Source organism: Aegilops tauschii, chromosome 7, assembly GCF_002575655.3.
Source record: "Aegilops tauschii subsp. strangulata cultivar AL8/78 chromosome 7, Aet v6.0, whole genome shotgun sequence".
Lineage (NCBI taxonomy): Eukaryota > Viridiplantae > Streptophyta > Magnoliopsida > Poales > Poaceae > Aegilops > Aegilops tauschii.
The window spans coordinates 62346019-62358525 of NC_053041.3; the positions used below are offsets into that span (position 1 = coordinate 62346019).

At 45.4% G+C, this 12507-nt stretch overlaps 1 protein-coding gene across 1 annotated transcript; it reads right to left on the reverse strand.

The window, feature by feature from the left end:
* Window positions 1–3649: 3649 nt before the first annotated feature.
* LOC109761759 (xyloglucan endotransglycosylase/hydrolase protein 8) lies at window positions 3650–5100 on the reverse strand. The gene is made up of 2 exons (XM_020320582.4): window positions 4626–5100; window positions 3650–4545 (listed from the first exon to the last, which is right to left on the reverse strand). Exons 1-2 carry the CDS (start codon window positions 4890–4892, stop codon window positions 3967–3969), a joined length of 846 nt encoding a protein of 281 aa, XP_020176171.1. The 5' UTR covers window positions 4893–5100; the 3' UTR covers window positions 3650–3966.
* Between the last annotated feature and the right edge of the window lie 7407 nt (window positions 5101–12507).

The window sequence follows — 12507 nt, forward strand, 5'->3', positions numbered from 1 at the left end:
CACATATATATACATAAATTGACAAAAAAATATCTAATTCAACTAATCTAAAATACATGGAAAAACATCTAATTCAACTAATCTAACTAATTTTATTAAACACTTACTAGTATATATACATGGAAAAAAATACATATACAAAAAAATGAAAAAAAGGATTCGGGGCGGCGGCGGCTAACAGCGGGGCCGGCCGACTAGGGCGACGGCGGGGGCAGCGACGGCGTCGACGACGGCGACAGTGGGGGTGGCGGACGGCGTCGGCGTGCAGAGGATCCGGGCGGGCGGGCGGAGCAGGGCACGGGCGACGGCGACGGCGTTGGCGGCGGACGGCGACGGCGTGGGCGGCGGACGGCGTCGGCGTGGGCTCCGGGGCGGGGGCGGCCGACGGCGACGGCGTCCGGCAGCCTGGCGGCGTCCTCTCCGCGCGCGTCGTCGGGGGCGAACTGCAAGATGCAAACCAAAATTTTCACAAGTGTGCCTTATATACATGAAGCTTTAGTCCCGGTTCTTGTCACGGACCGGGACAAATGCCCCTCTTTGGTCAAAGGCCTCTTTTCAGCAGCCCAAAGGGCGGGAAGCAGAGGGCTTTGGTCCCGGTTGGTGGCACCAACCGGGACCAAAGGGGGGCATTGGTCCCGGTTCGTGGCACCAACCGGGACCAATGTCCTGCGCCTGCCAAAGCCGCGGTGCGGTGGGATGTTTAGTCCCACCTCGCTAGCTGAGGAGCGGCATGACCTGTTTATAAGCCCCGCCCCGCCAGCTCCATTGAACTCCTCTGAACTGCAGGCCTCTGGGCCTAATCTTGCACTGCTATGCCTGTGGGCCTTCTGTGGGCCTGAATCCTGGCCCATGGATGGGTTTCTAGTCGTATTCACGCCGTGGTGGCCCAGTAGGTGGCATTTTTTTATTTTTTCCCAGTTATTTTGTTTTCTTTTTTGCTTTGTTTATTTTATTTTGTTTCTACTTACAACAAAATACTTATTTATTTTATTTTATTTTGTTTCTAATTACTTATTTATTTTATTTTATTTTGTTTCTAATTACTTATTTATTTTACCTTATGATAATTCTTTTTGCTATTAAAGTTTCTATCAAAAAAAGTTATTTATGAAAATTCTTTTTGCTTTTAATGATTTTGAACAGAAAATACTTCGATAATTTTAGTTGCATCAATTTTATATGATTTTAGTTTCAATAATACTAGAGGTTTCTTATAATGTTTTGAACAGAAAATACTTTGTTAATTTTAGTTTCATAAATTTTATTAAAGTTTATTTTATTTTGTTTCTACTTATATATTTTAATAAAGTTTATATTATTTTGTTTCTAATTACTTATTTATTTTATTTGTTATTTTTCATGCACCATTTTTCATGCATTTACTAATTATTTTGAGCTATAAGACCCTAAAATTGAAAAGCATTTCAAATGAACTCTGAAAAGTTTGAAAGTTGGCATGGTATCATCATTTCATCCACATAGCATGTGCAAGAAAGTTGAGAGGGTCCCGGCAAAAACTGGATGCACTTCGTGTACAAAACGGACAATCTCTTTCAAAGTATCAGGATTTCATACGGAAACTCGTCTGTTACAAAGGGATTTCATTTTTTAAAACTTATTTGAACTCCTGACTTTTTGTGTGTTCAAAATGCACCATTCAAAGCTCCATTTGTTATTTTTCATGCATTTACTAATTATTTTGAGCTATAAGACCCTAAAATTGAAAAGCATTTCAAATGAACTCTGAAAAGGTTGAAAGTTGGCATGGTATCATCATTTCATCCACATAGCATGTGCAAGAAAGTTGAGAGGGTCCCGGCAAAAACTGGATGCACTTCGTGTACAAAACGAACAATCTCTTTCAAAGTATCAGGATTTCATACGGAAACTCGTCTGTTACAAAGGGATTTCATTTTTTAAAACTTATTTGAACTCCTGACTTTTTGTGTGTTCAAAATGAACCATTCAAAGCTTCATTTGTTATTTTTCATGCATTTACTAATTATTTGAGCTATAAGACCCTAAAATTGAAAAGCATTTCAAATGAACTCTGAAAAGGTTGAAAGTTGGCATGGTATCATCATTTCATCCACATAGCATGTGCAAGAAAGTTGAGAGGGTCCCGGCAAAAACTGGATGCACTTCGTGTACAAAACGGACAATCTCTTTCAAAGTATCAGGATTTCATACGGAAACTCATCTGTTACAAAGGGATTTCATTTTTTAAAACTTATTTGAACTCCTGACTTTTTGTGTGTTCAAAATGAACCATTCAAAGCAGAGACTGATTTTGAATGGTGCATATTTAACACACAAAAAGTTTGTAAAGATCGCCAACCGTAACATAAAAAAATGAGCATAGATGCGCCTATAAAGAAAATTCAACCTAAATTCATAATAAATTTCTATGAATTTCAGAGAAACTCACTATGAATTTAGGTCAAATTCCCTGTATAAGGGCATCTATTTTCATTTTGAGAGGAGCTCAACAAGGCAGAGAGGGACGGGCTTATAAACCGGTGTGAGCGCCCTTCGGTTGGCGAGGTGGGACTAAACTCTGGCCGCAACGAGGACCAACCCTGTAGTCCCGGTTTGTGGCACAAACCGGGACTAATGGTCATGGGCCAGGGGCAAGGCGCATTGGTCCCGGTTCGTGCGTTGAACCGGGACCAAAAGGTCCAGACGAACCGGGACCAATGGCCCACGTGGCCCGGCCAGCCCCCTGGGCTCACGAACCGGGACTAATGCACCCCATGGGTTCCGGTTCGTGCGGAACCGGGACTAATGGGCTGGCCAGGCCCGAACGAAAGCCCTGTTTTCTACTAGTGAGACACATAATTTTTGAAATGAAGAATACATCTTAAGTTGCAATGATATATTATATTTTATTTCCATGGCAAACAATTTTTGAATGATTATACTTTTTCCGAATTCTACTTGGAGCAGGAAATTCAATTAAGCGAGATTCGGAAGCTACAATTTTGCCTCTCCCTTGAATAGGTTTAGCCAGAGCATTTATAACACGACCCAAGTTATATACGTTCACGGCTATCTGAGTAATTCTTTTTGTTGCTTTTACAAAACTTCCCTCTTGATGCTAAACCATAGCTCTAACTGAGTCAAATTCCACAATTTCTAAGAACGATATGCTTTTTTTTTCATTTTCCACTGCGAAAGCTTCTCTCAAATCCCCCCCCCCCCCCCCCCCCCCCCCGCCGTCCTTTCTTTCCTGGGAAACAACAAACAAAAATCAAAGATAAAATTTACCATGTTCTAAAAAAAATGTAATTGCAATGGCAAAACTCTTTGGATAGATATGGCAAAAAGACACAATGAAAGTTGCCGTCGTGGCAACACATGCTTTTAGTTGCCATGCACCTAAAAAGATTCAGTTTGTCTAACTCACATCTAGATGTTTTTTAAGAATGTCACATCTAAGCTCCCACAAGTATATAATGTAGCAACAAGAAACAAAAAAAACTAGGACAAAAAAATAGACCACAAACAGAGTGGACATCAACTTAGATGTGTCCTAGACAGGCCCAAAAAGATTTTCATTTTGCACATGGCAAAATTAAGATCATTGTTCTTTTGAAAATGATGGAAAGTGTAGGGTATTTGTTCACCAGAGACAACATAAACAACCGAGTGAAAAAATAGCGTGTGAAAAAATGCCGCCGAACAAGTTTTACAGCATCTACTATATATCATCTGTATTGTTCAGATCAAGAGTCAATCGACAGCCACTGTATTGTTTATGCTTCGTTTGTACCTGGCCGAGACTGACATCATGTGCAGTTTTTTTCTTTGGAATGTTACACCATGTGAGGTGCCGGTAGGAGATAAAGAACACCATGGGAGGCAAAATGGCAGATCAGATCAGAGGCAATCAGTGGTGAACCAAGAAACCACAGGTCAATTAGAACAATCGGTACGTAGGGACGACGGCGACGAATCAGTCGGTCATCAGTCGCGGGAGCATTCGGCGGGGAACCCCTGCGGGAACCGCCAGCCGTCCTGGCAGTAGTCGTAGTGCATGTAGTTCCTCCTGGCCCAGGCGACGGTGCCCTGCTCGGCGGCGCTGGGCTGCCGCTTCATCCAGCGGTCGGTGCCGGCGGGGCAGGAGAGCGGGCGGCCGTCGCCGGCGGGCACGCAGGCGTCGGCGGAGTAGCCGCGGTAGGAGACGACGAAGGGCGCGGCGGACCAGTCCACCTTCACCTTGCCCTGCTCCGTCGCCCAGTAGCTGCCGTCCCAGAGCGTGGCGTGCACCGCCATGGGCTGCCCGCCCGGGTAGGGCAGGTCGGCGTAGCGGGTGAAGCAGCGCAGGAAGAGGTCGTCCACCTTGAAGATGATGTTTCGGTCGTTCCAGATGATGGTGTAGGTGTGGTAGTCGGCGGCCGGGTCGAACCAGAGGTAGAACTGCTGCTCCTTCTTGCCGTCGCCGTTGGCCCACACGTTGGTGTTGAGCGCCACCGGCTGGCCCGTGCTGTTGCCCATGAACTCCATGTCGATCTCGTCGTGCCCCGGCCCGTCGCCCGACGACAGCTGCACAGCAATGGCGTCAGAAATCTAAAGTCTCGACTATATATTATTATTATGTGCTCGGACGGGAATGGAATGCGCACGTAGAAGGAGGCGACGGTGCCGGCGGAGTTGCCGGGGACGAGCTTGATCTGGACGCTGAACTGGCCGTAGAGGTAGCTGCGCCGGGAGCGGAAGGCGGCGCCGGACTGGCGGTCGAGGAGGAGCGACGCCACCTGCTGCCCCCGCGCGTCGTAGCCCGCGCGCACGTTGCCCTCCGTGGCGAACTCCTCGTACAGCCACGAGTCCGCGGCCGCCAGCAGCGCCAGCGCCAGGGCCACGGCGGCGGACATGGCCGCCCGGCCCGCCATGATCGACGGCGCTCTGCTTCCCGAGGGAGACGAGGACGAGGAGGCCAGTGGAGCGAGACCGGTGTGGTTAGTGCGGTCGGTTCGGTGCGCGCGGCGGCCAGGCGAGCACGGCACGGCGAGGTGGGCTTTTATAGTGCGCTCGTTCGATGCTCGGCTCTGGGCGGGGGGCAAACGTTTCGTGGATGCGCGAGCGCCGAGTGGCGACGCGTCCCCGTGACGACGACGGGATTATCCGGCCATTCATTCATTACTTGAGTGCACCAATCGGGCAGACGAGCCGCTGGCCGTTGCCATAACCGAGGGAGAGAGTGCGGCTTTCCTTGCTGGGCATGGGCAAGCGTGCACTCATGGTCACGGGAGCAGCGGGAGGCGGTGGTTCACGCGTCGTCTGGCCGCCGTCGGTGTCTTTTGCATGGGACATATACTCTCCCACGCTTTCAGACTTCCCGCGCGCGGATACGGCCGGCAGGAGTCGGTGCCCTGTGCGTGTCAGGTAGACGGTGGCAGCGGGGATGGACCGACGCGCGGTGGACGATAAGGCGCGTGACGTGTACACTGACTACAAGTTGTGTAAATTAATTGATTGTTTTCAATTTCTTTCTTTCTTCTTGAAGAGTGATATCAATGCCACCAATTCGTTCTTCCTTATAAAACCTCGTTATTTTGATTTCTTTCAATTTTTATTCATCTAAAAGGATAATACAAATGCCATTGATTTATTTTTTCTTGTAAAAGCTCGTTATTTTGGTTCCGCTTTAGTTATTTTTCCCTTATTTAAGTGCAATACCAATGACGCTAATCCATTCCTTCGTAGATGGTATTGTGCGCAAATTCCGCTGTCATACGCTTATTCTTGCATATTTTTAAAAAGTGCATTTGTGTGTGTGTGTGTGTGTGTGCGCAAATTGTCATTGTTTGATTTATTTTTTACAATAACCTTCTTTTTAAAGGGTAAAACCAATGCCACTAATTGATTCTTCCTTAGAAAACATTATTACGTTCATTTTGCTTTAGTTTTTATTTTGTTTTATTTCTACTTAAAGGGTAATACCAAAGCCGCTACTTCATTTTTTGTTAACTTCATAATTTTGTTTTTTTCTAGTTTTTTTAATTTTCTTTCTTCTCAAAGGGTAATGCCAATGCCACTAATTCATTCCTTCTTAGGAAACTTCCTTTTGTGAAAATTTCACTATTATATGCTTATTCTTCCATATTATAAAAGAGCATAATTTTCGTGTAAATTATATGCAAAATTTGTCATTATTTGTTTTTTCATTTTCTTTCTTCTCAAAGGGTAATGCCAATGCCACTAATTCATTCCTTCTTAGGAAACTTCCTTTTGTGAAAATTTCACTATTATATGCTTATTCTTCCATATTATAAAAGAGCATAATTTTCGTGTAAATTATATGCAAAATTTGTCATTATTTGTTTTTTCATTTTCTTTCTTCTCAAAGGGTAATGCCAATGCCACTAATTCATTCCTTCTTAGGAAACTTCCTTTTGTGAAAATTTCACTATTATATACTTATTCTTCCATATTATAAAAGAGCACAATTTCCGTGTAAATTATGTGCAAAATTTGTCATTATTTGTTTTTTCATTTTCTTTCTTCTCAAAGGGTAATATCAATGCCACTAATTCATTCTTTCTTAGAAAAGTTCACCATTTTGATTTTGTTTTATATGTTATTACATTTTATTTCATTTAAGGGTAATACAAGTGCTACTTACTCATTCTTCGTTACAAAATTTCATCATTTTGACTATTTTTCTTTTATTTATTTTCTTTGTTTTTTAGGGTAATACAAATGTCACTTATTCATTCCTTCTTAGGAAACTTTTTTTGCTAAAATCCCGCTATGATATGCTAAATTTTGCATATTATAAAATACTGCAGTTTTTGTGTTAATTTGTGCAAAATTTGTCATTGTTTGTTTAAGACTGTTTTTATTTTCTTTCTTCTTACAGGGTACCAATGCCACTAATCCCTACAAAATTCATTAGTTCTTTAGTATTAGTATATAGGGGAAGAAGAAGGCTGGGCCTTTGGATCCTGATCGAGTGGTGGAGACGACTTTTTTCCATCATTTTTATTTATGTTCATTTATTCTATATAAGGTGACACCACCACAGCTATTAGAACTTCAGGCGACTGGACATTTTTCTTCTCTTGGTTATCGGAGTTTCTTTTGGTCGTTATTCTTGTTGCCGAAACACACAAGCAAAAGCCCCGCCAGCTAGCTTGGTCTCCTCCCGCGCGTCACCGAGTTCTCAAGTATCTTATGCGGATGAGCTCCTTGGTGGGGAGCATGGAGGTTATATCAGCATGAACTTTCTCTAGAGGGTTAAAAAGACGAGCGACAGGGATCTCACTGCAGTCAATATTCAGGGGAGCGGCGCCCCATAGAGGGCCACGGCGACTGCGGACACGGCAGCCATGGTGCTCTGCTTCTTGGTCGAGATGTGAAGGCTCGCGCTGGTTAGTGCAGTGAGATGGGTATGGTTAGTGCGGCCGGGGCGGCGCAGTGCGCGCGGCGGCCGAGCAGAGCATAGCATAGCACAGGAGGGAGGTGGCGCTGGATTTATACTGCTTTGGGCAAGGTCAGCGGCAGAGCGGACGTTCTGCTGATGCGTGCAAATTGTCCGGACGGTGACCGACACGCACGGGATTATCCGGCCATTCATTGCGGTTCGCCACTTATCTTAGTAGATTTTTGCTTATCTTAGCATGGATGCCTCCTTTCCTTTCCTCGCTGGGCATGGGCATGGGCATGGGCAAGCGTGTACTCCCCACCCCTGCCCTGGCCGGTCACGGGCGCCGCGGTGACCAACAGCGACGGCGGGCGGCGGTGGTTCACGCGTCGTCTGGCCGCCGCCGCTGTCGTTTCCACGGGCCATATTCGCTCGCTTTCAGACTCCCCACGCGCGCAGATGCAGCACGAGTGGGTGCCCTTTGCGTGTCAGGATGGAGTTGAAGCAAATATATGTAGGATTAGTACAAGTGTACAACGATGGTCTGTAACAGCACTAGCCGAACATGCTCTTATCCACAACAAGTCATATAGGCTATAGCAACCTATAAGCTAGCCATCGTTGCAAAGTATAGCCATGGAATGGTGGATATCTAGCAAGTTCGGCGATTCTTAGCAAGTTCCAAGAGAGATACTAGACTAAAATACCCTACCTAGAATGCAAGTACACCAAAAGAAACGTGCGGGATTTAAACTTGCGGTAGACTAAAAAAGTTGACACACACACGTGATTTATTCCGGGGTTCAAATCCTACATCCTCTGACAATTCTCCAAAAGAGAAAGAACCATGTTGCAAACAAACCGTAGAAGGAAAGGACAGATAGTTTTTTTTATGATGCTTGTATTACCATGATAAAAAACATAAGATGTACAGCAGGCTTTGGTTTTATTTATGATGTGTTGTATTATCATGCATAAAAAACATAAGCTACAGTAGAAATTAATTTTCACGTATTTGAAGAAAATTCATGTGCACAAAAGATGTACATAAACTCTTTTCCAATGCAACGTAGACAAAATAAGTTGGTTGCTCTCATGTAGGATTAGCACAATAAGCTGCAACGGCAGTAGCAGAATGTGCTCTCTCTCATGATGGATCAGCACAGTAGGCTGTAACAGCACTGGCAGAATGTGCTCTTATCACTAACATGTCATCATAGCGACCTGAAAGGCACCATTCCAAAGATGGATATGTTGAGAAAGATGATTAGACAATACCACTATACCAGGGCCGGATCCGATTTATTGAATTCATGCTCCAACCAACTTATCCAAAAGTCCGAACTGATGGAGGGATGTGAGCAATATATTTCAACACTCCCTCTCACGTCTAGGCTATTTTAGTCCTTAGATGTGGGATCGATGTAGGCCGCAGAATCGTTTTATTTAATACTGCATTGGCAGGGTCTTGAACTCAAGACCTCTTGGCTCTGATACCATGTCAAATATTATGGGAAGCGTAGAACCCTTTGCTCGGGCCGCATTGCATTATATAGGACATATGCCGTGGCTTACAAGATTGGATCGATACTAGATCGATCGGTTACAGAAGGAGATTCGGGAGAGGTTGAAACAGAAGAAGAGATAGAATAGGTTTACAATTCAAAGAGAATTCTATCCCTATACAACAACTAATTCTAACACTCCCCCTCAATCTAAACCTCATGAAGCTTTGCCAAGGTTAAGATTGTACTTGAACTCATCTAACCTTCTCATGGTGAGTGCCATCAGCAAGTTGGTCTCCTGTAGGTATGAACCGAATGTCAAGTAGCTTTCGAGCTACTCTTTCTCTGACAAAGTGAGAAGTATGCCATCCTTTACCTGTTTAACCTCTATACCAAGAAAGTAGTGAAGATCACCTAGATCCTTAAGAGCAAACTCCAGTTTCAGATCCTTAAGCAAACAAGTGGTGGCATCTGAGCTTGAACTAGCAACAATTATATCATCAACATAAACAAGCACAAATATGGTGATATTGCCTTTATTGTAAAAGAACAAAGAGGTATCTGCTTTTAATGGTGTAAACCCAAGTTGTTGTAACTGCATGCTCAATCTTGAGTACCAAGCTCTAGGGGCCTGTTTCAAACCATATAAAGCTTTATCCAACTTACAAATATGGTGTGCTTTGATTCTCATATCCCGGTGGTTGCCGCATGAACACTTCTTCCTCAAGAACACCATGAAGAAACGCGTTCTAAACGTCTAGCTATCGTAGACTCCAACCTCTGGAAATGGCAATAGACAACACAAGCCGAATAGTAGCTGCCTTAACAGCAGGGCTAAAGGTATCTACATAATCAATACCAAATCTTTGTTTAAATCCTTTAGCAACTAATCTAGCCTTGTACCTGTCTATACTTCCATCAGATTTTCTCTTGATCTTGTACACCCATTTACAATCTATAACATTATTTCCCTTCCTTGATGGTACTAAGTGCCAAGTTTTGTTTTTCATGAGTGCATTGTATTCACTATCCATAGCCTCCTTCCATTCTTTATGATTAAGTGCATCATGCAAGTGAGTTGGTTCACCAAAACTACTAAGAAAAGCTCGTTTGACCCTGTCATACCTTACGGTACCATCAGTATATTCTTTTGCCTTGATAATACCTGACTGAGATCGAGTATGGCGATGAGGAGCTGCTGCTGGTGAGGTTTGCACAGAAGATCCCGGCGTAACAGTCGTTGTTGGTTGCGCCACAGAAGATCCCGCGGGATCAGATGCAGCCGAGACAGCCGCAGGTTCCCGATCCGGCTCCCGATCCGAGGAGGATCGCGACCCAGACGCGCTAGGCGTCCCGCTGTCGGCTCCTGGGTCGGCCCATGGGCTGGTGGCATGGGGTGATTCGCCCCCGTTTGCTCCTGACGAGGTGGGCTCAGCGGCGGGCCCCGCTGCGCGAGGGCTGTCGGCCACCAGCGCTGCTGAAACGGTGGGCTCCACGCGGTCGGGCCTATCGGCCGCCCGAACGCGATTGGCTGCATGCGGACGACCGCGATCGTCCTCGGATCACGCGACGCTGGAGACAGCAGGGCTGGCGCGGGGATCTGCCTCGGATCGAACGCCGCTGCCACCCGAATCTACATGGGATCCGGCGCCTCCTTTGTCTGTTTCTACATACATAAAATCATGACCTGAATACACAAATATCACTAGAATCCGAATTTTCTATGGAATTCTTCACAGGATCAGCTTTATATAATTCTCCCCCGTGATCTGGAAGAAGTGCTATTTCAGCACGTAGGAGAGCTCCAGCATTTGGGTGAAGTTTGGTGAACGGAAAAAGAGTTTCATCAAAGACAACGTCTCTAGAGATATAGATACGGCCAGTTGCAATCTCTAAGCATTTGTACCCTTTGTGAAGATTACTATAGCCAAGAAAAACACATTGGGTGGATCAAAACTCGAGCTTGTGGCGATTATATGGACGTAAATTTGGGTAGCAAGCACACCCAAATTTTTTAAGGGAATTGTAATCACGCGTTTGATGATATAATTGCTCTAATGGAGTAGAGTTACCAATGACCTTACTAGGAAGGCGATTGATAAGATAGGTGGCTGCAATGAATGCTTCATCCCAATATTTGAGAGGCATGGAGGCATGTGCAAGTAGGGAAAGGCCAACTTCAACAATGTGGCGATGTTTTCTTTAGCAGAGCCGTTTTGTTGATGCGCATGAGGGCAAGAGACATGATGTTCAATGCCTATGCTACGGAAGAAAGAGTTGAGCTTTTCATACTCCCCTCCCCAGTCACTTTGGACTGCCAAAATTTTCCTGTTAAAATGCCTTTCAACAAGCTTTTGGAATTCTTGAAACATAGAAAAAACTTCAGATTTGTGCTTTAACAAGTAAATCCAAGTAAACTTGCTAAAATCATCAATGAAACTGACATAATATTTTTTTCTTCCAAAAGAATCTCTAGCATGACCCCATACATCACTGAAAATAAGCTCTAAAGGAGCATGAGACACACTGTTTGACCTAGGATAAGGGAGTTGATGACTCTTGGCACACTGACAAGCTTCACAAATGGACTCACTGGATTGACTATATGACAAGGGAAAATTGCCTTTATTAACTACTTGTTTGACTATGATTGATGATGGGTGTCCTAGATGCCACCGTGCCAAAGAGGGCTTGATGGCAGAATAAGCATGACGACGCTTGTGGTTGAATACTCCGGATGAGATGGGGTAGAGCCCTCCAATGCATCTACCGTGATGTAGAAGTTCCCTCGTTGCCCGATCCTTTATAAAAAGTAACGAGGGTGAGTTTCAAAGAAGACATTATTACCGGTGGCTAAACGAGACATAGATGCTAGGTTTTTATCAGCTTGTGGAACATGAAGGACATCGTTTAGAACAAGATCACGTTTAAGAGTAGGGGAATTAACAAAAGCTTGACCGATGTGTCAAATATCCATACCTCCACCACTTGCAGTATGAATCTGATCGTTGCCAAGGTATTTCTCCCGAAGAGCGAGTTGCTCTAGTTCACCAGTAACTTGGTTGGTTGCACCAGAGTCAACGTACCACACGCCATCGCCCCCTTGCTCGCGCATAGCTGCAGCAACAAGGCATGCATCGGGGACAAGATCTTCATCATACCGATGGCAGCAATCCATAACTTCATGGCCTGCCTTTTTGCAGAGTTGGCACCGAGGACGCCCCCGGGAGGAAGAGGGGCGGCGACCGGAGTTGTTGTTGAAGCCGCCGCCTGCTGGTTTGTTGGTGTAGTTGCTGGAGTTGTTGTAGCCTGCCGCAGAGCTGCTGTAGCGGCCATCTCCCTGAGAGTTTCCACGCCCGCGCCCACCGGTGCGGGACTGCCCCTGGTGACCGCGCCCATGGACGCGACCACGAGAGACAGCGTTGGCAGAAGATTGGCGAAGGTTGGTGCCGTGAAGAAGGCTGAGGCGGGCATCAAAGCTTAGGAGCTGGCTGTAGAGCTCCTGAACCGTGATCGGTTCCACCCGAGCAGCGAGCGCCGAGACGACAGGGTTGTACTCCATGTCCAGTCCGGCAAGAATTTTGGAGACGATCTCCGGATCGGAGAGCGCGGCGGCAGTGCAGGCTACTTCATCTG